Genomic DNA, 26,452 nt, shown 5'->3' with positions numbered 1-26,452 from the left:
ATACAACTAACTTCTTGTAGTAGAGAACAGGCCACTTAAACTTGCCAGCAAGCAGACTATTGCCAAGTGTCCCTTTGTTTTCTGTGGCAGACTCCCACGATCATATCCTTAGGCAACAGCAACCTTGCATCCAGCAGGTGACCCAATATTTTGTGGAGGTCACTACAAGAACAGAAATGGTGAAATCTGGATAGGAGATCCACTTAGGATCTCCTTAAGTTGTGCTTTCTGGATATGTGATGTAATCCAGACTCTGTGGGATAAGGAAAGGTGGAAAGTTCTAGGATAGGGGCAAGGCATAGGAAGAAGTTCAAAGACACCAGACCTCAGTGTCCTGGGCAGCAACAAACATGTACCTGAATAGACACTTAGATAAAATATAAGTTGGATCCCTGGACTTGTTCACAGTATAAAATATAATGAAAAAAAGAGAGATAAAATATTAAAGGACTCAATGAAAACTACAATCAAATTAGACTCCAATGTGTATTTTGCATTGGTTAGTTCCAGAAGAGCACCCAGAGAACATCAAATTGCAAAAATTTTGGTCAGTAAAACAAGAATACTCATTTGATTAAAAATTGTCAGAATCATCTGGATCTTATGAATGCACAAGACACAGATACAACAAGAGAGAATAAACAAATTTCAGGGTCTTGGACTATGCCACTATAAATGATACTATCTTTCACTGTTAATGTACGTGTAAGTAGCACTGATGTCCCAAGAAGGCTCTAGTTTCCCTCTTCTCCATTTTGCATATTTAAAGTTTGTATGATTTTTTTCATACAAAAATCCTTAATTTTCCATTCTTAGCTTTCATGATCAGTCTATTAATTTTTAATGAAATGAAATTTTCACTGAGATGTACTCAAGACAATGACTTTGTGAAGACTTAGTTTTAATGCCACCAGAAGAAAATATTTTTCTTCAATTTTGTGGGTCCATTCTGCAGATAACTCAGCATCTTTATGCTTTTCTTCTGACCATCCCAACCCCTTCTTCCCCATTGTTCCCCTGTTCAGAGCTCATGCATAGTAGTCTCACTGCTCCACAGTCCTGATGCCTCTCCTGCCTCCTGAAAAAAGTCAGGGCAAAGCAGTCCTGCCTTTCTGCTCAGAAAAGTCTGCAGGTCCTGAAGAAGGAATCTACAGTGGGGCTGTGCTATAATAAAGGAAGAATCCAAGCAGCAGAAGAAGAGGCAGAATTCCCAGGAGGGTAGAAAGGAAGGGAATGTGCTGTGAAAGAAGAGGGGGCTCAGGAAAAAGGACAGGGACTCTGCACACTCAGCACCACACTGTGCTGTGGCCTCCACCATGGACCAAAACCACCCAGGACTAAATTCTTGCGTTCGCATACTTAGGAGCCCAATGAAAGGAAAGGGAGGGGGAGGTAGAAGTGTAGAGAGAGGAGGAAAAGAAAGATCTTTAACCATGACCCTTAAAAACTTAGGAAGCCAATGTACAAAATATTCTATATGACTCTGTTAGCAATACAGTGAAAGGGATTTCCTGTCAGTAGCCCATATCTTTAGCAGCCCTTTGTTTAATCTTAAGATGAAGGACAATAACATTCATTAGTTCTCAGAACTAATACAGAAATTTAGTGGATTTACTGTGCGTAAGTTCATGCAACAATGATAAATGCAGCATGCAGTCTATGTCATATGACATTTCATATACACTGCACATCTCTACCATCTCTGTTTCAGTTATATCTAACCTGGATGGAATAATTCCTTCTTCAGCAATATTTCTGGATATGTTACCTACCATACTATACTGATAAAATACTAAGGATGGTCTCATTTCACAATGCCCAGGGTAGAAACTCCATTAGAACAATAGTTGAACACCATATGCAAGTTTAACTTTCTTGATCTGGCAAGCATCTACCAACTGACTCTCATTACTTTCTTATATCTTCCATTACAAGAACTGTATGACAGTGGACAACTTGTAGATGACTTCACAACAGTTCCTAAGAGCTCTCAATAAGGATATCCAGTGTAGCACCTATGTATTTCACAGATTCATGGAAAAGTTCTTAATTCTGAGATGGAACAGTGAAGATTTGAATGGAATTATTGTCTCCCAGAAATAGCATGGAGATTCTCCTTTTGACATTTGTCCAGAAATGAACAGGGATATGAAATAGTGAGAATAGCAGGAGTCTCCCTGTTTGAAGGGAACAGAAGTGATGCTAAAAAACATATATTCCAGTCAATTCTGTAGTCACCAGGGCAGGTTCAGAACCCTGAGGTCCAATGGTATTTTTTTGAGAGTAGGATTGATCCCTCAGAGTTTTTCACTGGAAGCCACATGACACTTCTCCTTCTCACAGTCTTGTGTCCATTCTATTTGGGACAGGGACTCCAAAGATGAAATCTCCTCATCTAAGGAAAATCTTAGCTACTGGACTAAACCTTAAGATTGTTCTTACTACTAATACACTTCAGTAACTACTGGACTTGTAATTCTGACAGTCAGTAGGGTAAATAACTCCCCTATCAGAACAACAAACATTACTGAGCAAAAGTAAAGATTGAGAGCTAATCTCAACAATGCCATTTACAGATGTCAGTTTGGCAAGAGAAGACTCAGAGCTTAATAATATTCATGTGAGCAAGAACCCTCTCTGATGACTGTAGGAGTGTGGATGAACTACCCATAAAATAGGCACTACATTCTTGAACTGCTGAAAGTCTTTTTTTCCTTGGTACTATGTGTAGCAGGATTTGAACTGGGATCTTTTCAATCATAAGTAAAGGGCAGCAGTTTACTGATGAGATAACGCTATTACTTTGATCTATGATCCTCTGTGACTTTTTTTTGGGGGGGTTAAGATCAGCAAAGGTGGAATATTTGCTAGGTACATGTAAGGTAATTTTGTTAGATACTTAAAACAAGAAGTAGGTATGACAGTGGAAAATAAGAGTAAGACTTTCACAAGACATATACTGTTTGAAGCCGGTTTGTTTAAGGCAGAAAGATGATGTTGCTTAAAGACGTGGAGAGAGCATTAAGAAAATATCCAGAATGGCTGAACAAACAGGGTAGGTCAGGAACTAAAAAGCAGCATTTTTTTTTCTCTTATGCTTTAATTAAATGAGATCTATTGAAAAACCTCAAGAATGATAGTAGTTCAGAATGATATTCCTGACAGAACAGAGAATGTACCAGTTCAGCCACAGCACTGTGCATTTTCCACACATGCCACACAGACTGTAAGTGGAGGAATACATCATGGACAATGCTAAGACTTAAAAAAAGATTCTGTATCTTCAGTGTGCATGATTATATGTGTATATATATACGTATATATATATATACACATATATATACATATACATATATATGCATACACATATATATGCATATATATATATAAATATATGCTGCACCTGCAGCATAAATGTATATGTCAATCATTTTAAAAATGGATCTATTTGAATAAACAACACCTTCCATCTTGTTATTTTGATTAAGATGACATTGCAGCTGTAGGAGAAATGAGAGGTGGGATATTACTGACTGCAGTATTCACAGTAGGGTCTGGCAGATACACCCTGAAGTCCTTGTTTTGTTACAACACAGTGTAGTTGAACCATGTGTGCAAGTGAACATGCTGGAAGAATGTTTTAATCAGAGCTCATACTTTTAGTCTTGCCTGGAAGAATTACTGAGGTTTGAATAAAGACACAACAGAGACTCAGAGGTTGAAGCACCTGTGTAGCTTTTGGGAAGGTCAAGTCCAAATCCGACTTCTGATTCAGGGGAGGAGGAATTTGGACTGGTTCTCTCACTTCTTAGCTATATGAGGTTATTGGCTATTCTAGATGATAGGTTAATCTATCAGTTCTATGCTGAAATTAAAGTTATGACACAGCTTCTTAAATAATGCTAAAAATATTTCAGTAATGAACATATTAATTTATATTTATTTAAGAAATATATATACGTGTGTCCCCAGCAGCTTTAAAGATTTTCATTGACTCTCTGAATTAGCACCTGAGTACTCAAGGAACCCATGACTGCTTCTCAGCTCATCACACTTTACTTCAGTGACCACGAAAATGAGGACAAATAGATCAAACTAGGGTGAGCTTCTGTTTAACTACATGAAGGAAACCAGCACAGCTGGAGGCAATTCTTAGCAAGTTGATCATAATTCCTTTACCTTAACTACAGCTTAACTAATAAATAGACTTCCATAATTTTCTGCAATCAATCTAAATGTATTTGCAAAATTAGTGAAACCGTTGATCTTGAAACGTTCATTAAATCTTAAGCACATAACTTTGGAGAACTTACATAGTTTATCTTTCTGTCAAATTGGAAAAGAATAACTGCTCATAATACAACCTTGTTAACTAAGTAAACTTTGTAGAAAATGCAGGTTCATAACTCATTTACCATGTAACAGAACTGTTTTTCATTTTTTTTTTTTTTTTCTTTTTTTTTCCCCTCCTCAGTAATCAATATTAACTTTTACTAGGTTTGTATTCTGCTCTGCTCTTTTCTTTAAAGATATTTTTATATCAACGTCTGGAAACAGTAGTAATCACACTAAAAATCTGAAAAGACTGCATGCATGTTGATGCTCTTTTGCCTTTTTTTTTTTTTTTTTTAAAGCACACTTCATCCAACAATCCACCCATTTTTCTAGATGTATCTGTGTCTTTTAAGGGGCTTTTCAAACGTTCTGTGAACAAGACAATTTTGAATTCCCTTTGAACACAACAGGCACTTGGAAAATTTAATGAAAATACACATTTTTGTAATGTAGTTGATCTGGCTTTCACCCTTTTCCCGATTATTTCTGCAGTTACAAACTGGCAAAATCTGAAAGTAATAGAAACATCCTATTTGCTAAAATAAACGAATACATTAAACTTTTTTTTTTCTTCTTCCTAAAAGCCTGTGTTGCAATCCCTCCTAAGGGACAAAAATAACAAGAAAAAGATGGAGTTTGAACTCAAAGCAAACATAAAAGCTTTCTTACAAAAAATCAATTACACTCCCCAATTTGTTTTTACCAGCAGCCAAAGGAAAACCTGGCTAGCATGTTTCAGGATACAAACACCTTGGATCTACATGTTACACCAAATTTTACATTATGGCTATTTCTAAGAAACAAACTAACAATTAGAGACACCTGTTAAAAGTGCCTGTGCTCTGTTCACACTTCATGTAGTATCTTAAAGTGACAGCATATTAAAATGTCAATGCAATTCTTTTGCTTTACACGAATATTTATAACAACAGAAAGTGCAATTAATTTTTCTGTTTCTAAGTACTTGTACTCAGCTTTTTAGTATACAAGAAAAGTATGAAAACACAAGAGAAAACTATTAAAAATAAATGCTATAATAATACTACAAAACACAGAATTACAGAAGACATTGTCAGAAAAAGTTCAGTATCTAGATTAATACCAGTCCTTTGCCTCCCACAATTTTATATACTAATTAAGTACATAATATATTTCTTCTATAGACAGACTGGCGAGTATAGATGTACAGGCTAGTAAAAAGTAAAACGAGTATACTGGATAAAGGAAATATAATCAATATGAAATTATTTATTCAAAACTTTGGCTTTGAATATATGCCAAGACACTGTACAACTTGAATGTCAATGAAGCATTCTTTGATTTTGAGCTCTTCAACACACACGTGCCTAACTCATGTCATGAGTTTCTGAGTGGGAACTAAGTCACATTACAGACCATACCTGAGACCCAGAGTAAGATATTATACCTTCAGTTTCAACCAATCCTTTTCATAGCAGTCGGGAATACATTGGTGGTGCAATAACAGCAAAGTGAAATGGAAATTCCATCTTGATAACATGGATAGCTAAGGGGAAATTGCACTCTGAGAAACATGTCACTTTAGAGTAAAATTCAAAAAAATACAGAAGTTAACATTTAGGAAAAATTCATTTCTCACATAACCTGTCTTAAACAGTCCATGTAATGATCTCATGCCTATGCAGATGGTTGGAGCAGAGCATCTAAAATACTCCAGCCCTACTTAAATGCTCAGTGAAGTACAAAGGGTTCTGCACAGTCTTGTGAAAGCCCTAGAAAAAGGTAAAATTAAACTGTCCTTTAACAATGTTTTGTATTTTCTAAACTACTGAAAGTCATGGACAAATAAACATATACCACTGAATTTCCAAAGAATCTCATTTGTCGTACCAAATCATCCACCCACACAGGCTGTATGCAACATTATTCAGAGCCACAGGACTCTGAAATGGATTTCATGTTAATGTTATTTTGCAGATAGGAAAACAACCTCTTTGCAGATAGGAAAACAACCTCTTTCCAAAGGCTCCTGGCTATTCACATCAATTGAAATTTGATGCAACTACACAAATTATGTCCTCCAAGGTCACCTGTGAATTGGTCTAGTGCTGTACCAGTTTTATGGTTTGTCACTCCAGACTGAAGTTTACATTATCCTTAAGCAATGTGACTAAGTGGGAGGAAGGACCATGGGCCAAGATTTTCAAAGCTGTTTCTCATAGTTCCATTGCAATTGGGAAGCCAAGAATGGTGGAACTGTGTTAGCCTCAGCACACGTAGCACAACTTTGGGAGTTGTTCTAATTGATGCTGAATTCCTATTAGTCACAAGGGTATGTCCTGGCAGCCACAAAAAGCTGGAGTATAAAAGACATTCTGACCATTGACTTCTTTCCAGAATTACCTATTCCCATATAAGAGTTTGTGAGGAACAGGTGAAGTAGAGTCATTAATTCACCTCTATACCACCTATGGATTTCTGTTCCATTAAGAAATTTTTCCAGTGCCAAAATTTCCCTCAAGGTCCCTTGAGCCATCAGAATAGCATAAAAAGACAAGAATAATACTTTTCCCTCCCCCTTCAACATATCTACATATTTCTACTGTATACATTTCTATAAAGGCTGCAAACTCAGCAAGTAGTTATAATCTCACTGCAGAATTGTGTTCAGACTTTCAAGTCATGTATCTTAGCAAATATTAATTGTTTGGATAATCAGGGAATGGTTTTGTGATGTAGTAGCTTCTGAAGCAGAGTGAGCTGAAGATATCTGGTACTATTAACTTTGTTTCACAGGTGGGATTTTCTCTGGCATTACCTTGTTGCTAATGGATTAGATGGTTTTCATGTTATTCAGAACACATGTGAGTATGATACAGTCATCATTATTCTTTTATTACTTTTCTGATGATTTTTCATGCAAGTCAAACCCTGGACCAAAAGAAGCTGGCTGAGTCAGTGCATTCAATCCCTGTTTTCACAGGCACCTATGTCACATATGTTCTTGCATGTCCCTATATGTTACTTCATAGAATCATAGAATGATTTGGGTTGGAAGGGTCCTTAAAGATCACTTACTTCCAACCCCCTGCCAAGGGCAGGAACACCTCCCACCAGGCCAGGTGGCTCTAAGGCCCATCCAACTTGGCCTTTAACAATTCTAGGGATGGGGCATCCACAGCTTCTCTGGGCAACCTCTTCCAGTACCTCACCACCCTTATAGTAAAGAAAGCATATTCAGAAAGTCACTAAGATCCACTATGAAGATAGTTAGGAGTCCAGATTTTTGCCTCTACAAACACCTATTAGAAGGGTCAATCACAGAACAATCTTGCTGCAATGACAAAACCCTAATTCCTGGAGAAGTTAGACTCAATTATTTTTGTGCTAATAATATGTATAAGGGATCAGAAGGACATCCATCTTAATAGCTAATTCTTGCCAATGGTCAATAAAGGACAATTACGCTAGTGTACAGCAAGATGACAAGTATATATTCTCTCCAGACTTCAAGGGTCCGTGATCCAAGAACTCAAGAATCTTCTTAACTCTGTCCTTGCTCTCTCCTTTGTGACAGCACGGAACTATGGGAACAAGCTTTATGTATTATTTCAAACTTATTCCAGTGTCCAGGTTTACTTCCTAGATAGGACAGACCAGACCTTCATGTTCCATGTTTTTCACACTGTTCAGTGGAGTTGATTGAAGAACTCACACCTATACCTGGAGAGAGAGGTCTCCCAGTTTACTTCCTTTTTCCTCCCTCTCCAATTACACTTACCTTTTGCTAGACAGTTTGCTCTATGTCATTTGTTTGTTAGTTTGTTTTCTGTTTAATTAGTTTTCAACCAAGTTAGAAAGCTGAATCTGCCAGGGCTGGCATGAGAGGGAATGCAAGGCTCCTTTTAGTAGCCATGAATTATATTTGCTGAAGCTTTAATATGAAATTTCAACCCTAATTACATGTTTCACAGAAAAGTCAAGAGCTTTTTGTAATGTGCAGTAATTTCTTATGGCAATAACTGCAAGCTATTTTAAAATTGCACAATTTTATTAACAGGCAACTTCAGGAATCCTTTATTCATTCAAATTTGGCAAAGTATTTAGACATGAGTTAAGTATTGCAAGCTGACAAATAGTACACTGAAGAACAGGAATTAATTTACTCCTGATTTAGATGGTTTGATGCCTCTGACTTAAGTTGTTCCGTGAACAGTTGAACTGATCTAAAAGTTCACCTAAGAAAACAACAAAAACATGCAAACAAACAAAAAAGGGTTTTCATCCTCAGTTCCTTCTCCCCATTTGCTGTGTGGTCCTGCTCCTTTTCCTGTGGTAATTCTGAGTTTCACTGAATCCTTCTATAAGCTGATTCAATTCACAAATTCATCAAAAACTGTGCCATTTTTGGTAAATTAGTCTTCTCCTAGGAATGGAGTTTTGTATAGGCCCATGGAAAACTACAATAAGGTCTACAGCTTGTACAAGGAGGGGTGCTGACATGGAGGAAAAAATGCACCTTGTCCTTTTAGAACAATTAACTGCAAAATTGGAGCTTCCCATCTCTGAAATCGAATACTAAATTTCAGTATATACCTAAATTTCTTGAGACAAACACCATACATGCATTATCTGTAAAACAATGGAGTTTGCAGCTGTTTCAGTTCTTAGATATGTCAAATTGTTCAGATAATAAAACAATTCAGATAAAAAGAAAGAGAAGGCCAAGGAAAATGAAAATGATGCATTTAAAAATTCACCCTCCAGGGGCTAAATTAGAAAGCCTTTTACCTATCTAACAGACTTGCATTATTATTATTCCCCCTGTAGTGGAACTCAACATTTTTATCCATCCTGACTGGGATGTTCTAAGTGAAGATATAACACTATGAAATATTTGCTATCAGACAAGACGGGAAAAAAAGGCAATGGAAATAAAAGTTCTTATTTAACTTAGAGATGTACTAAACAAATGCGTATACATTGTGACTAGGATGCATTTTTGCATTACAACTGAGCTGATCTAATGGTATGCAGCCACCAGAAAACAAATTATTTTTTATAGTTTAATTTTCTGACATACCAGCAAGCTGAATCAACTTTTCCTGAAGTTTTGCAACTGCTAGATCTGATGTAAAGGAAACAGTGGGAACATACCACATACAGGGGTATGGGAAGGGAGTTGGGTAGCAGAGAACCATAAGCAGGACTAACTTGCTCAATGTCAGATCGCCCTTTCACCAAGTTAATTGTAACATTACACTCCACCCTCATGACAGTGTATACACATATGCCTTTCATGTATACTTTTAGCATATGGATTGGTGGTTGCCACTGACACCCTGTGCGCGTTGCCACCTTTTCTGGCCTGGTATTGCCTGTTACACAACAGTATGAAGAAGCAATTTGGGAAAACAAGCTGGCAAAAAAAGAAAACCAAAAAGTGGTTAACTGATCAATTTTCCACTGTCTCTGCTGATACTGTCACTGCATGACAGTTTAAGGATCAAGGGGATAAAAGTAATTCCAAAATAATTGACCTTAAAGTATTGGGGAAACACATCTTCAAATTAAATATGCCTTTTCTTAGTTCTTTCTAGGATACAAAAAATGTCAAAAAACTTTTTTCCCTTTCTGTTTTTCCTTTCCTAATTTGTATTCCATTTTAGCAATCTCAGAACTATTTAATTTGAACCTTCCAGTTTATGGCTGAGTCACTCAGGGAAAGTGTCATGAGACAGGATAGAGGTTTCTGTCGTAAAGATTTGCTGCTGTCTACAGGCACTTTTCCCATCCCACAGGCACTTTTCTCTTGTCCTTCTTCCTCCCTTGTACTGCCACTGCCACTCATCTGATTCTTGTGTCAAGCTGATTCAGCTCACTAATGTGCTAAAGAAGTATCCAACTTGCCTCCTGTGAGAAACCAACTTGATCTAAGTTGCTACAGGTAAAGTTAACATCTGAGTAGATATTAGATGGATAGTACCACATGTATCACTCAGAGGTATAGCTCCCTTCTCACAAAGGATAAGGTATGGCAGCGTCTTTTGCAGTTACAAGAAGTTAATACTGCTATGGATCAACAGCCTGTCGGGGCTAAGGGAACACCAGGCAGCTCACTGCCCCTCTGAGGCACAATCCCTTCTGTGTGCTGCTCTTGAGCTGGTGCTGCTGAGCTCTGCTCCCAGCTCAACTCTGGTTGTAAAAGCACAGTCTAACCCTCTGTTTCTCACCAGGGAGTCATCAGTTTACTACAACATTGCAGCAGTTAAGAACTTGCAAATATTTCCGTTTTTTCCCCTTTCTTCCTCCTAAGAAATAAATTCAAAAGACAGCTCTATTGTGCCAAGACTATTTTGAAGATGGTATTTAACTTGCAACCTACTCAACATGAAGACTCTTGTTTTTCAAAACCCCCTCTAGACCTAGAATACACACTGGTGCATCTGCTCGTAAAAACATACAAAAAGCACAGTTCATAAAGATATTATCTCTCTATTTATTTATAGATTTACTTGGCACTTATTGGCCTAATGTAGTTATTTTAAGGACATACTTAAACACAGTATTAATGGCCAGCTTCTCTGACAGAATTGTTGGCATTGCTACAGTTAGACTGTTCTTCCAACATACACAGTTTTAGTCTCTCATATTCTTTGCCTCTGAAAGCTAATGCAAATACAAGTAAGAAAAAAACAAATGTAAAGAGGTAGAAAATTGCTTTTATGCTTATTGTAAATGAAGATGTTAAATAGGGATTTTCCATACTTAAATGATCTCTCACTCATTTTACTATATGATTAAATAATGAGAAAAGTAAGCATAGCTTCCTTTTTTCTTTCACCTTCCCTTCCCTTCCCTTCCCTTTTCAGAAAAGGGGGGGGGGGGAAGGGGAAAGGGGGTTTCCTCTCTTGTTTTATCTTAGGCATGTTCCATTCATGGTTAGAAATCAGGCATGACAATGGTCTAATGCAAAATTTTTGTCCACGGAGAAATCAGGCATGACCACGTTCTACCCCTGAACGTGATCTTAATGCTTTATACCAGTGACAAATCATTAACATCTGCTAATAACTCACCCAGCTGCTTTGTTAGATTGTTATAAAAAAAGTCTTATGTATACCATAGATGTCTCCAACTTGTAGCCCGTTTAACCTTTCCCAGCTGCTTAATCCTTATTTTAAATATCACTTAAAAATACATACATATTTAAAACTATCCCATTTCTTTGTCTCCAGACTACTTTTTTAACTATGCTAACATCTGGTCATTTCCACTCCCCAATTCCCATTTTATATACTTATTTTCAGCACATATTTTTCTTGTAAATAGAACCCATGTACTTTATCACCTCCTAGCCCTCCACTTTCTGCTTTCTGCTCTTGCTCTCATACCACTCCATCCCTCATGGTTTCACTTGACTCATTCTTTAAATACAGGATTGACACAGAGGGAAGATTATGTAAAGAGCTTCTTTGATTGTCTACCCTAATTTAGGCTTAGGAAAAGAAAATGGGGGCATGTCTAAAGGCAATAAACAAAGGGAAAATGGAACAATGTAGAGTAAAGGGGGTATAGGCAGTTGTTAGGGATGAAATTGTATAATGCAAACATTTGAACCCTAGAAAATACTTCCTGGCTTGAGAGCTAGTAGGCTATGCAGGAGCCACCAAAGAGAATTAGAAGGCACTTGTCACCTGGCACACTTTAAAATAGGCTGGAAACCAGCTGTGGTTCAGGACCAAGCAGCTAACAGAACCAAGGATCTCTGAACAAGAGCAGAAGTTAGAGGGGAAGGAGAGTACAATTAGGAATGCCTCCAGTACCAGGCATAAGAAAGCTGGGAAGAAGAGGACAAACCCAGTTCCATGGCCTGGGAGCCACTTCCATGTTGGGGATGTGGGTGAGATGGAAGGACACAGAGGGAGAGGGAGAGGGAGAGGGAGAGGGGAGAGGGAGAGGGAGAGGGAGAGGGAGAGGGAGAGGGAGAGGGAGAGGGAGAGGGAGAGGGAGAGGGAGAGGGAGAGGGAGAGGGAGAGGGAGAGGGAGAGGGAGAGGGAGAGAGGGAGGGGAGGGGAGGAGAGAAGAGGAGAGGAGAGGAGAGGAGAGGGGAGGGGAGGGGAGCGGAGCGGAGAGGAGCTCAGCACTGGGATGGGAATTTCTGAGTGCTGGTACAGCAGTGGCAGGAGGGATGTCATGGATGCAGACTGTAACACTTCATTTGGAAACTTGCTGTGAATTTAAGTGCTGGTTACACTGTCCTGGTCAAAATTGCCTCTAGCAGTTTTGGTATCATTCCTCATTGCTATGAACTAGTAGATAAATAGGCAAATAGGTCTTCCATGTCCAAAATGAACAAATCAGATTCATAAATATTGTACAGGATAGTCCACATTACATTGAGTGCTAAGAATCTAACATTATTTCTTTCTCACCATTTGAGTTAGGCAATTTATGTAGCTCAAAGAAGGTATATTAGCACATTATGATAATTTAGATTTATTTTTTTTTTTTTTAACAGCAATAGAATAGCATATCCTGAGGCTATGGAAATCTACATAAATAAAATAATTAAACACATCTGTTGTTTAATGCAAACCATAAAACATAATATAACACTACAGGGTATTTTCTGTACAAATATGAATATATTTTTTCAGACCTCTTAGCCTGACCCCAGTTGGCCCCCATATCCAAGATGTTTAAAACTGAATTTCATGTTTGTCATGATCCCTGATGCATGTATCCATACTCATATTTGTATAAATCTTGAGATACCATAAAGAGAATCTAAATAACTCTACACCTCTCTTATTTCTTTGGTAGGTTCTACCTAGAGAAGCAGCCAACTGTACAATGAGCATATTTTGGAAGACATTTAGTCCTTGGTTCTCTTGCTTTTCTTTCTCTTCCCAGTAGATAGTGCTACAAAAGAAGAATTATTCCAACATATCAGTAATCCAGGACATGGCTCTTATCTATAGTTACAGTTTTGGAACTCTTCTGTCACATTTGCCTCCTCTGCCTGGAAGAGGGTTATCTGTAGTCTTATGTTATGGAAGGAAATATTTTCATAAAATTAAAATAAAAACAAAAAGAAGGAAAAAATTCAGAGCTTTCCTGGATTTAAACCAGGATTGCACAATGTGCAGCCCATGAAATCATAAAATACAGTCCATACCACCCTCTTGAAACTGCATCACGAAGACACAGCTAATCAACTGCAGTTTTTGCCAGTGCTAGTGATCTTAACGATCAAGAAACTTTCCTTTCTCTACCAAGGAAGATACTGTACCAGTACAATCAATTTTTTTTATTATTTTTATTTTTTTTTATTTTTTTAAAGATGTAAATACAATATATGTAGATTAGGGAAGGGAAACCCTCAGGCTCTTGTCATATTACAAGTTCTGCCCATGTAGCTGCCAGGAATTGTTTACATGAAGCTGGTACCTGATGGTTGTAAGTAGTGGAAATCAAAACACAGAAAGAGTATTGTGTTATGGCATCAGAAGGAAAGCAAAACATAAATTAAGGGGACCTGAAATGAACTATTTTAGTTCACTGTCGAAATCAGATGAAAAGCAGAACAAGCATAAAATTGTGAAAAGCACAAATGCATGTTTACATTTGGCATATGTCCATAGTAAAAAGCCTGGTCACTAGTAGGATGAATAATATTTGGTATATCTTTTAGTATGATTTCCAGTTGTTCCTCAGATTGCCTGCACAAGGAATCATTTGTAAAGCATTCTACAAAACAGAGCTGTGCTTGGGATGTGTAAAAGGACAGACAGAAAGATGAACCCAAACAAAAATCTGCAACAAAAATACAGACTACATGTTGAAGAGCACTAAGGCCACTCCAAGTCATCTTTGATCCAGCTTCCTTCCAGAAATCCAACATATACCTTACACACCTACTGGTCTGAAAAGAAAATGTGCAATATGCCATCAGACATTTCCTCTTGTCAGTCTTGGCTCCTCCTCAGGCATTCTTTCTCATTTGCTCTCTGTGGGAGACTGTCGGCTTGATTCCACTCCTGAGAAGCTCATTCCCACATTTGCTGCTGCCTCTTTCCTTAATCCTCCTAGGACAGTCTCAGCATTTACCTCCTGCACACAGACCACTTCCCTCACTTCTCTTCCTTCTAGTGTAGGAGACTGACCAGCTGCACACCAGTCTAGATAGCTAATTAGGTATCTAGAGTTTCTTTTTTTTTTTTTTTTTTTTAATTTTATTCCCCTACCATCCTTAGAAACAGGGAAAGAATTCTTTAAAAGGGAAATAGATATTAATCCACTATCTTGAGCATGCTCAAGGTTGATATGGCTTATTTGGCAGGTGTTAGAAATTTCACGGTTATATCTCTCAAGTGAGTCAAAAAATAGGGTTGTTGTTGTATGGCCAGTGTAATGGCACAGATAACACGTAACTTAAAAGGTAATATCATTGCGCTGCTCTGTAAAATGGAAGTGACTATTTCATGGGATTTCAGTTTCTTAAGAAAGCACCTAAAGTTCATAAAAATATACAGTAAATGTCAGAATGTTCAATAAATACTATGGAAAAACTTCAGAAAAGAGCTCCGACAGTCTATTTTGCTGACACATGAACATTCAGTTTCTAACAGCAGTGATAAGCTTATTCTAAAATCAAGAAACACTATGTTATAGTTTTTACAAAAATCAATGCTGATTTGAAATAGAGATACTGTTAAGCACTTTTGCAGTTTGACCACAAATGGCACAGTATCACATGAGGAGATGATGATATGTTTCTACAGTTCTTTTTATCCCAAAGAATCTCAACAGTCTTTATAAAACATACATATGGTATGCCTACGAATAAAAATAAAATAAAAAATAAAATAAAATAAAATAAAATAAAATAATAAAATATAATAGTAATAATTAATAATAAACATAACACAAATCACTGCAAATCAGAGCATCTGTTTAACAGTGCACATCGATATTGTTGTTTAAGTCAGGGAAGGATTTAAATTGGAATAGTACATCTAGCTGGAATTATTAGCCTGTATGCCTTTATTAATTCCTAACAGTTTGTATGTAGAAGGAAAACAAAGGGCAAATTATTGACTCCTGGATCACATCCACATCCAAATCATTGTAAACTTGGGATAAGTTCTTATTATACAAAACTTGGGTCTGTAAGGAAATATTCAAAGCATTAAAATGCTGAAATTCAAATGCCAAAAATAGAGTACAGCTTCATCAGGTACAAAATGCACAGACCATATGAACAATTATGCCGAAAGCCACTGATAAATCAAGTAAGACTAATCCCTGAGAAAAGCCTTGATATTTAGTTGAAATAAAGACATTAATTTGATTTGGTCAGGGATTATTTTTATATTTTTTCCCCAAAATGAAAACAACAACAACAAGCGACAACCTTAAAAAAAACTTTTATCAGGAAACAATCAGTTTGCTGATATTTTTATGTACATTTTTAGATGATAGTGGTTGTTCTCTATGTTTTTAACATTTTCAATCCAAAACTGCCGTTTTTCTGGATAAAAAATAAATAAATAAATAAAAGAAGAATCTTAAGTGAAAATTTCCAAAAGTCAAAATTAATTAAATGAAGTGTTTCATTGGCCAAATTTAATTGTTTTTATAGTAGTCTTCTGAGGTTTCAACCCAGGAACAGAATATGGAATTGTTTGGTATTCTGAAAACTTTCCCAGGACAGGAAGACTATTTATGCTTAAAACTATTACGAATGTAGCTAAAGCATACTACATGAAGTAACATGAACTTAACACAGCATGATGTGAACCAAGTCAGCTATGATCATTTGGAAACGGTAACGTTGTATAAGGAAAATGAACTCTTCCTTAAACCATGTTTTTTAAGAAACAGGCTCCACTACTGCTCACTTAAACAAAAAAGACCAGAAATCAAAGAGGAATTAATGATATAAAGGAAGTAGCTCTTGCAAAACAACAGATGGAATGAGATCGGAAACACATGTAGTAAGCTGAACTTTTTAATAAGACCAAAATGACAGAATTGGAACAAAGGAACAAAATGGATAAACACACACACAAATCAGCAGAACAGTTGCTAACTAGAAATGGGTCTGTACTGCAGAGTTCAAATTTGGACTCAGATCCCAAATTCTTTTCTAAATTCAGTGCTTTAGATCCATGATGTTGGTCTGGATTGTTGTAGAAAGAGTGGCAAACCATAAAATCTTGATCATGACTAGAGGAAAACTTTCTCTATACTTTCTAAGGTGAATTATTGGTCTTATTTTCTAATGTTGATATTCTGGATCACACAAAAGATGGAAAATCAGTTCAGTAAAGATCCTGCTCTAATGCTGAACTACGTAAAAAGGCATTATAGTAGTAGCAACATATTTTTCCCAGATTCTACCAAAGGTGGGAAACAGCTTTAAGAAAAATAACACGGTTGTACACTAGGTTGATCAGGAAAACAAGTAACATATTCTCCTGAGAAACACATAAGAGATTTTGTAGGAATGTCTCTTGGGCTTTGCTTTCCAATTTGCACACATCCATCCTGATGTGAGGCCATGTTATGAAGACACAAGTCAAAAAATAGAAGAGACTATTTAAATAAAGAATAAAAAATTGAAATATCTGGAAATGTCATTATTTGAATTAAGCAGAAAAGCTTTAAAACATTGCCTCTTGAATATGTTTAATTTGTAATGATACAAGTTATCTTGATGGCTCTCTTTAAACAATAATTAATTAGACTCCAAACCCTTTAAGTGGTAGTTGGCTTACAATAACATTTACCACTATCCGAATATGTTGTGTAGAATTAAAACTCCTTAATTTTCAAGGGGTATGAACCAATATATTTCCACTGAATTCACCACAGATCTGGAGCATAATTTTGTATTAGTATGACATGAGAGAAAACATCTTTCTTTTAAATATTTGTGTCAAAATGTATAGTTATGTCAAATTGCTGAGAAAATGAAAGAGAGAAGTAAACGATTCATCTAATCCATATAAAAATATTTTTGTTCACAGGACCTTCAGATGCAAATCTTTTTAGATGCCTTATGTATTTGAATTTTTTCAGTGATATCTTGTTACTTTTTCTTTATTATTTCAAAGCATTTAATCACACATTTCTTCATCTGCGTTTTCTATTAAATTCTGTCATGTAGATACAATTGTTAAAAAGAGTTACAAAATATGGTTTCCATTTCCGAACTAAAGAATACTGAGCCACGTCCAAAATGAGTATTTCCATTTCAATATATGCTTCATAATATTTATGAATACTTGCACTAGCAACTTTGAAATTTGTTTTCATGAACAGCGAAGTGACAAAAATTCAGATATATAAATATTGTTGATTAATGAAAAAGAGGAGGCACATGTAAAGGTAACCAACGTTTAAACTTGAGGAAAATTTTATTTCTGGCCATAGGACTTATAAATTCTAATTTTGCAGTATCTCTCTTGGCTGCATGGATTTTAGAGATGATAAAATGTAATAGCAAGGAAAATTATATGCCAGTGTAGGTAGTAGGTAGTTTGGAAGTTAGTAGGCTCCTGAAAATGTCAGTTTTATGGCAGCAACCCAGTAGCAGGGAAATTAACTTTTTTTTTTTTTTTTTTTTTTTTTTTCCTGCCTAAAACTTGAAGGTGTTCAAAGCTATGGGAACACATAAAGGCATAACCTGAAGTCACAGTGACATCCTCCAGTCAGGTTTGCCTGAATGATCCCTCAAACAGCATCAGCTTTCCCTCAACTTCTGATAGCTTCCTGTAATTCTCTCCCTTTTGCTCTGCAACTGCTCCTGTGAGCTATTGCACAAGTATAATTTTTTTTGTCAGTAAAAGGCTATTAATTTATGAATTTTGTATGTTTGCTTGAACCAAAACATATGCTAGTAGGGCCAAATGATAAACTCTAGGTGGAAAAGTACTCTGCTAATTTTAATATAAAAGTAACATGTATATGTATGACAATGTTTTGTCCTACATATCATGATCTAGAATACCTTTTATCATCCTTTTGTAAGTCTAATGAATGACATTACAGCCCACATTAGATGTCAGAAAACAAAAGGGTTTGAAAATAAGCAAAACCAGACTAAGACACTTTTCTATTCTCTTTCCAGTAAAGAGAGACCATATAGGCTTCTTAATTAAAAAAATGAACCTTCCGTGTCTTGACTGTGTCCGTACCAGAGAGATCTTACTTGCTACTGCTCTCCCTGCTCATACATACGCAGACACAAATGCTTACCAAGTCCTGTAAAACTTGCTCATAATTAGGATGACAAAAATGGAGATTTATTTAAGCTACAGATCAGTAAATTAATCTTAAGGGTAACTGGTAAATAAAACAGCTAACGAAAAGTCTCTGTCATATTGAGAGACTAACAAATATAGCACAAATATTTGAATAGTGTCTCATCAGAAACTATACCAATATCTTTTCTAATTGAGAAGAGAGCTTTATTTCAAAGAAGAATTGAGATTCATAGGGCTATATGGGATTATAAATTATCTCTAATTAGCCAGGTCACTTACATGAAATTCTGAAAACAGTGATGTTTGGTGTTCTGATAGATAACAAAATAAAATTGTTTTCCAATGCCTATTAAGAAACAAACAAACAAACAACAGTCTATTAAGCATTTTGCTTGTTTGTGGTTTATAAAAATGCATTTATATCTGTATGTTATTCCTTTTCTGATATGTGTTATGAATAAAGAAGTCAAACATTGTTACTGTAAAATAATAGAAAAGTACTAAACACAGGAAAGATATTGCAAAATGTTGTCACAAAAGAGCCAAACCATTTTCCAGAGTTTCAAAATAATCTTTGACAGGAACTTTCGTTTCTCCAATTTTCTATTAAAAACATACACACACAAAAAAATTATAACAACCAAGCTATGATCCTGAACTACAAATCCACTAGATGTGAGCCTCTGGCATCCTCCCTAAACTTCAGAATGCTAATTTAGATCAAATAAGATTGCATTCATTTGAAAAAGCCATGGGACTTTCCACCAAACAAATGCTTAATAGAAAAAATGCAGGAAACTCAAAACATCATAAAAAATAAGCGACAAATAGTGATTTTATAAATCCTTTCACCTAGTCATAAAAAATAAATAAAAAACCAAAACCCAGCAACCTATATTAGCTGAATTAGCTGGAAGTGATTAAGAAATGAGGGATTATCTCTCATTTCTTCAATGCTAGAAAAGAGTGAGTGCACCGCAGTGCTGAGAGACACTGAAACCAAAGAATAAATTAAATGAAAACAATCCTTTCTAAATTCAAAGTTAATAATTAAAAACTCTTCATTTGAACCTGTGTGTGGCCACGAATTAACCTGCTATAGCAAATTTTGAGAACTTTCGACCATTGCAAAACAAAGGGAAGGGGCATGAACATGACACTGAATGGTGGATGAGATCAAATACTTTATTCTTGGTTTTGCCACTGGCTTTCAAGACGTAAATATTTATATCTACTAGCCAATACTAACATCAGCAGAATTACTGAAATCCGTATAATATCTCTGAACACCTCTGCACCACCAGAACACAGAAAAGCTATTACTTGGGTACAGCTCAATTCTGCAAAGAATTGCAATTAACTCAATGGCAGAGAAATTTGCTTAATGGCTTTCTTACTTGATTCAGCCCATTGTTTTTGCCGTGAACTGTAATCTGATTTCTTTTACACACCTATTGTTCTTCCATTTTTTTTTCTTCTTTCTTCTTTAATTCCATTATGTACAGACTCAGGTTTCACGTTTAAAGGGCTCTTAATTTTTATAATTTTTATAAAGTATTTTTTTTAAATGTTGAGAAAGCCTCACAAACATCCTCTCACACTCTTCAATGCTATGCACTTCTGGATCTCAGATGTAATTAGAATTTTCTATATGTACATTATATATATATATATATATAATGCATACATATATAAAATACATATATATATAATGCATATATATATATAATGTGTATGTCTATCTATCTATATATTTCTATACAGTATAACAAAAAACAGTAAAATCTGGAGTAGAATGGGGAAATCTGTCCTTCTGAACATCCACTGTAAGTTTGGTTTCTGTCAGAAAGCTGAGAGTATATCTGTTAATTGCCAGTTTATCAGAACACACGTAACTAATGTTTTTATGATATAAGATATGCAGCATGTTCTGAATCATGGATGGTAGTAAGGATAGTATTCTTTGAACCAAGATTGGGGGCATGAGGATAGGTTGGATGACAACCTCAAAGGCAGCAAAGACATGGGGAGTAAAACACTGATGCTGCATTTATACTATGGAAGAACACGACACCTAGTTTAGTACAAAGGAAAACAGAAAGGGGTAACTCAGCCTGAGATTTAAAGAATTCTTAGAGCACAACAGGCCAAAATGATGACACTAAAGCATATCCTATGAGAACTACAGGAGAGACAGAAGGGCAAGACAGATTTTTTTCTTGTAAGTTTGGTCTTGTATCTGTTTTGCTTGTTTCAGAGTCTTTAATTTCAGTCTTTATATGTAAATCACATTTTAATTGAAAAGTCTCAGTGTACTCAGAGAGGCACACAGAGGACCCAGTTGAAACTACTGGGTGTATTGTTTCTATGTGAATCAATGTATTCCATATTATGAAGGCATCCAGAAGAGTCTTCAGAGCAAACTCCAAGCAACAAGGAGTACCTGCTGCACCCAGGCAGCAGTTAATGTGGATGGAGCTTCCATTGCTCTTCTGTGCTTTGGGGCAACGACCACAGATGGCCTCCTTCTGCAAAAAGCAAGATGCAGAAAAGTATCTCAAGGCCTTAGGCAAACCCCAGAATGTGATTTAAACATAAGCTAAAATATATCTGTAACTAACTCACATTGGCTGACTGAAACTAGAACATCAAGTCCTCATTGACTTAAAGCATATTGCTTAAAGCATATTCCAAACACCACAACTGATCTCCTCACTATTTGTAGAGGCATCTGATACATTTCCCAGTGAAATGCTTTCACTTAGATAAGTGGGACCTAAACAAAAGTCTAGGTATATGGTATTTGAGCAGGCAGCCCAGGTAAGCAGTTGAGTCTTCATCCCTGGAGGTATTCAAAAGACATATAGATGTGGTGCTTAGAGACATAGTTTAGTGGTAAGGACACAACTATTATTAACTGATATTTTTCAGTTTCAATAAAAAACATTGAAAAAATAATTTGACCAAATTTTCCAGGTCACTTCATCATTTATGCTCACACATAAACTAATAGTCAGAAAAGGAAATAAGGACAAAAGATAAAATCGCAAAGTTACATAGCTTATGAAGCAAATATGGAACACTGCATTTCACCATTTTTATCATTTGTATCAGCTCTCATAAATCCGTGAAAATGATTTTGGAGGCAATACGGCATTTCCCACTTAAAGAAGTATTGCTGCAGATGATACAGATAGTAAGTGAATTTAACTGTAGCCCTCTTCATATAAAAGGATTTTGTTACAATGTTAAAAATACATGTCAGAAAACATATTTAACACCTTTAGATGACCTCTAATCAGAAATGTGTTATGCTATTCAAATTCCAACTGCCAAATGCTGCAGATACAGGTAAGTAAATATAAATGCCATTAAAGGCACAAGTTAACTTACTTGGAGAAGTTCTAGCATTTTATTTTTTGACAGCTCCTAATCTGGATATCTTCCAGTGTCAACAAAACATGTTCAAGCAGAATCTTACCTTGTTTTCACTACATCAAGGGGATGCATCAGGCAAATTTCTACAAGACCTATAAAATAATAATAAAAAAGGCCTAATAAGCATTTGTAAAAACAGTAGTTTCATTTTCATTGACTCCAATAGTTTTTGAAGTTTGAAAAGTAAAGTAAAAACCTAAACGTATCCTTGATGTTACAGCATTAAAATATCTCATATATTAAACATACTCTTCTGTAGTGTATTGGAACCTTCAGAGATTTTAGACAGTGTACCCAGTGATAGTTGTTTACTGCAGTGGGGAAAGTGAGGACATAGGCTATGTGATAATTTTATTAATTGTTTTTACTTAGCTTTATGCCTTAAGAACACCAGGCATATTGGACAGGCATCATAAATAAATATATTAAGTACTGCTGAAAGTAGTGAAGGAGGGCAGTTCAGGTTAGCACTGGCTTCTTTGTCGTACAAAACTAATCCCTAAAGATACTGACTGTTATTATGCAACACAGTGCTGGGGGTTCAGATGAACTTGGTATTAAAATAACAGCTGTTTTTTGAGCTGGTTATTTGGGTTGTGGCCTTGCTGGTTCTTCATCCTGTCCCACTCTTGAGCTGACACTGATGAGCTGTCCAGGCTTTTCCCCTTCCCGTCTCCCCACCCATCACCCCAATTCACATTCTGGGGACTTTCCATGTTCAGGAGTGGAGGATGTGGATAGAAAGTGGAAAATGTTGAGGAAAAAAGAGATCTGGAAAATCCCTTATGCACCTGCCACCACTGGCTTTAAAATTGGTTCCATTACTGTTTTCCACCCACCTGCTGCCTCATTAGAAGTCCAGAATTTTATCACCCACATTTTGCTCCTGCTCCATGGCATATGCCACCTTCCATTACTTCAGAGAGCTTCTGAGCTTCTCTACATTTTCTTACATTTGCTAGGCTTGCCTACATCCTTGTCCATTTTATATATCACTCTCACTTCAAACAGAAAACATACAAGAAGAACATGTATTTAACAAGATAACAGTAAAAATATATTTTGAGATCTGTCAATATAAAGAGGTGACAAAAACAACTGCACAAATTTTAAAGGATTTTGAACTACTGAGAAAAACTGTATCTGTACATCCAAGAAACTAGATGACCATATCTTTGAATTTTCTGTGCCCTAGCTTATTATGACTAATAAGCTTCCATGGTCACTTTTTACCCAGAGTAATAAATTTAATGGTATAACATGCAAAAACTGTTTCTGAAGACCATATTGATCATAATGTTTCAAAGCATCTGTTTCACTTATTCATTATTTTAGCAAGAATAATTGCAAACCACTTGTAATACAGAGTGTGTATTTTCGTGACTCATGGCTAAACTTCCAAAAATCTTAATCATAGAATTGTAGAATCACAGAACTTGGTTTGGGTTGGAAGGGACATTAAAGACCATTCAGTTCCAGTGTCTCTGCAATGGGCAGGGACACCTGCTGCTAGACTAAGTTGCTCAAAGCCCCATTGCACTTGGTCTTCAACACTTCCAAGGATGTCGCACCCACAGCTACTCTGGGCAACTTGTTTCAGTGCCCCTACACCTTTATGTGAATTTCTTCCTAATATCTAATCTAAACCTATTCTCTTTCAGTTTAAAAACATTACCCCTTGTCCTATCATTACACACCCTGATAGAGTCTCTTTTTTGTAGATTCCCTTTAAGTACTGGAATGCTTCTATAACGTCTCCCTGAAGCATTCTCTTCTCTAGTCTAAGCAACCCCAACTCTCAGTCTCTCTTTATAGGAAAGACGGAACTTGATTCAGGAAAACATTCTTATTCAGGTTAGAATATCTTCAAAGACCTTTCTTTACACATACCAGAGAGACTAACAGAAGCCCATGTTAAAGTTCCACTAGGTGCTCTCCTCATTCATATGCCACTGTCTTTTGGTACAGATCCTATCCTCTTATTTTAATGGCACAGAATATGGCTGGGTTTACTAAAGTTAACAGTCTCTAAAACTTAAAACAATTTATTACATGCTAGGCTCCTGAATTACTTTCACTTTACACAGAAGTGAAAATATCATGAAATTTGAAATGCCTCCCCCTACTCTCCCCCCACCAACTATTACTACTGAAGCAATGAAATTTGCATTTTGGCCCTGTTTTGCAGCAGACTTGATGCAAAAAGAGTCTTGTTGGGCTTCATTCAGGAGTCAGGCTCTGCCTGGGCAGCGAACACTGCAGTATCAGAAATTGAGTTGCTTTTTTCATTACTGATTATATATCTAAATGAGGCTTACAGTTTCCATTTTAGAACTACTAAAGGTAGTAGTTCAAGTATAATAGGAAAACAGTTTTATTTTATTATTACTATTTTGAAGTTTATGTAAGAAAGGATTAAATTTCAAAACATCATCTATTTTCTATTTCAACTTTATCCAAACTTCCTGAGTAATACACGTTCTTATCTAAATAAGCCCTTTTCCATTGAACTAAAACATTAGCAAAGGGAAAATTCTCATTATAGTTAAAGGAAAGTTAGCCAATATATGCAATATGTGTGTAATTTTTTTGAATTAGTCACAGGAGGGCATAAGCTGTAATTCTAACATTCTCAATTAAATGCATTTGAGCAGGAGTTTACGCAAAAGTTTGCAAAGATATTAAAATGTTTAAATTTAATTCTTTGCATAAAATTCTTGATGAGAGTTCCAATTAACATAAACAATTTTCCCACTTTTATATTGTTACATTCATATATAAAGCTTGCAAAACATAAAACTGGACAGACAACCTCTTTCACCTAGCTATTTGCCATTCTATTTGAAAGAGTATCAAACTATTATTTGACCCTTGTTTTATCATATTTTCTCTCTTCTCCATGCAACATTTCAGTTTTGGAAAAAAGGAAGACAATATACATTGGATCAACCATAGAGTATTAATATTAGTAGTAAGGACAGTCTTTCAAAACCATGTAATTCAATATTTTAAATATTTTTTTTCTGGAAAGCAAGAGTTGTAGTTTTTATTTCTGAACAGGTATATTTATTGCCATAATTATCACCCAGGAATGGCTTCTATTTTGCTAAAATAAGAACAAATCACATGTCATGTAAGGGAACACAGTCTGTAAGCTTTCTGTTCTGATTCTGTCCCAAAACCTATAAAATATTCCACAGATGCCAACAGGTGCTTTACAAGTGGAGCTGCAATCGAGTGTTTCAGTGCTGGCAGGGGGCATAGCCTACAAGTTTTCTCCTTTCCAAATACCCTCCTTTTCCAACTTTTCCTCCCCTCACTCCCTGTTTTATCCCTCCTGACCCCTTCCAAGTTTTTGATCTCTTCCATCTTGTTTTGGCAGACACGGCCTACAGTAGGGGGCCAAGCACGGGGCCAGGGTTGTTCACCCTATTCTGTTTTTGCAGCATTAATGTCCACTTTGGGAGAAAAGTGTACATTGCGAGAATTTGGCTCTATTTTCTTGGTCCTCATAGGATAATTTTTAATTCAGGCATTCTTCCAGCAACTGAATCAGATGAATTCCAAGGTCTTTGGCAAGTGATCTGTTTTGATAACTTCAGGATTCTATTGGTTATCTACCTTTCTCAGTCCTTCCTTTGTCTCATCATTTAATTACACACTAGGTTTTAAATGGTATATAATTACTTGATTTCACCAGAAAGAACTCTTCAAAAGATTACATGGCTCTCTGAAGAGCACCAGAGGAGCACACACTGTGCAAGACACTAATGGAATGGCTACAAACACAAGCTATATTTTTTCCATCTACTATAGTAGTCATGCAAATCATTACAACATCCTACTTGATAGCCTGCCCAGAAAGTGTGGTGGCCCTACTAAATTACAAGTACTCTGAGATGTGGCCAATAAAATAAAATATATTGCTTTTTCTTCAACTAATATTTATCACCTTTGTGATAAATTCAATTAGCACTATGAAAATCTAATTTGCTGAGTTGATATATCACGATGTAATGTATTTTTACTTGTTGCACTGTAATGACTACTGTTTACCGACTTTATTTCATGATAAAGTAGTTAACATTGCTACAGATAGATCGTTCAAAAATGTATTCCAATGGTCCCATCGGGTCTTCTTGGTGATGTCACATGTGAACTAACCCAGAGTGATTTATGATGGCCTAATTCTGTTCAAAAACAACTCAGATCCAACAAACTGAACAAGAGCCCAAAGGAAGTATAGGAAAGAACAATTACCAGGGCAGTCCAACATTTGTTGTCTTCTGGGTGGGAAAACATTCCTTGTGAAAACTTGATACTAACCATAAAGCAAGACATAATCAAAATCTCTGCATAGAAGAAATAACCAGCTGTCATCATTGACATCCTCTGAGTGTACACAAGTGCAATATCAACAACCA

At 36.1% G+C, this 26,452-nt stretch overlaps 1 protein-coding gene across 2 annotated transcripts in view; it reads right to left on the bottom strand.

Moving 5' to 3' along the window:
- Nucleotides 1-26,452, bottom strand: part of SLC25A21 (solute carrier family 25 member 21) — a 249,873-nt gene that overhangs the window by 90,023 nt on the left and 133,398 nt on the right. For both annotated transcript variants that reach the window (XM_084288450.1, XM_084288451.1), the window contains exon 2: nucleotides 22,072-22,120. In XM_084288450.1, the coding sequence (XP_084144576.1) occupies nucleotides 22,072-22,120 (49 nt within the window). The remainder of the gene's footprint in view (nucleotides 1-22,071; nucleotides 22,121-26,452) is intronic.

This window comes from Netta rufina, assembly GCF_964035555.1.
Source record: "Netta rufina genome assembly, chromosome: 5".
NCBI lineage: Eukaryota > Metazoa > Chordata > Aves > Anseriformes > Anatidae > Netta > Netta rufina.
Note: the sequence above shows the minus strand (reverse complement) of the source record. Positions and strands in the feature narration are given on the sequence as shown.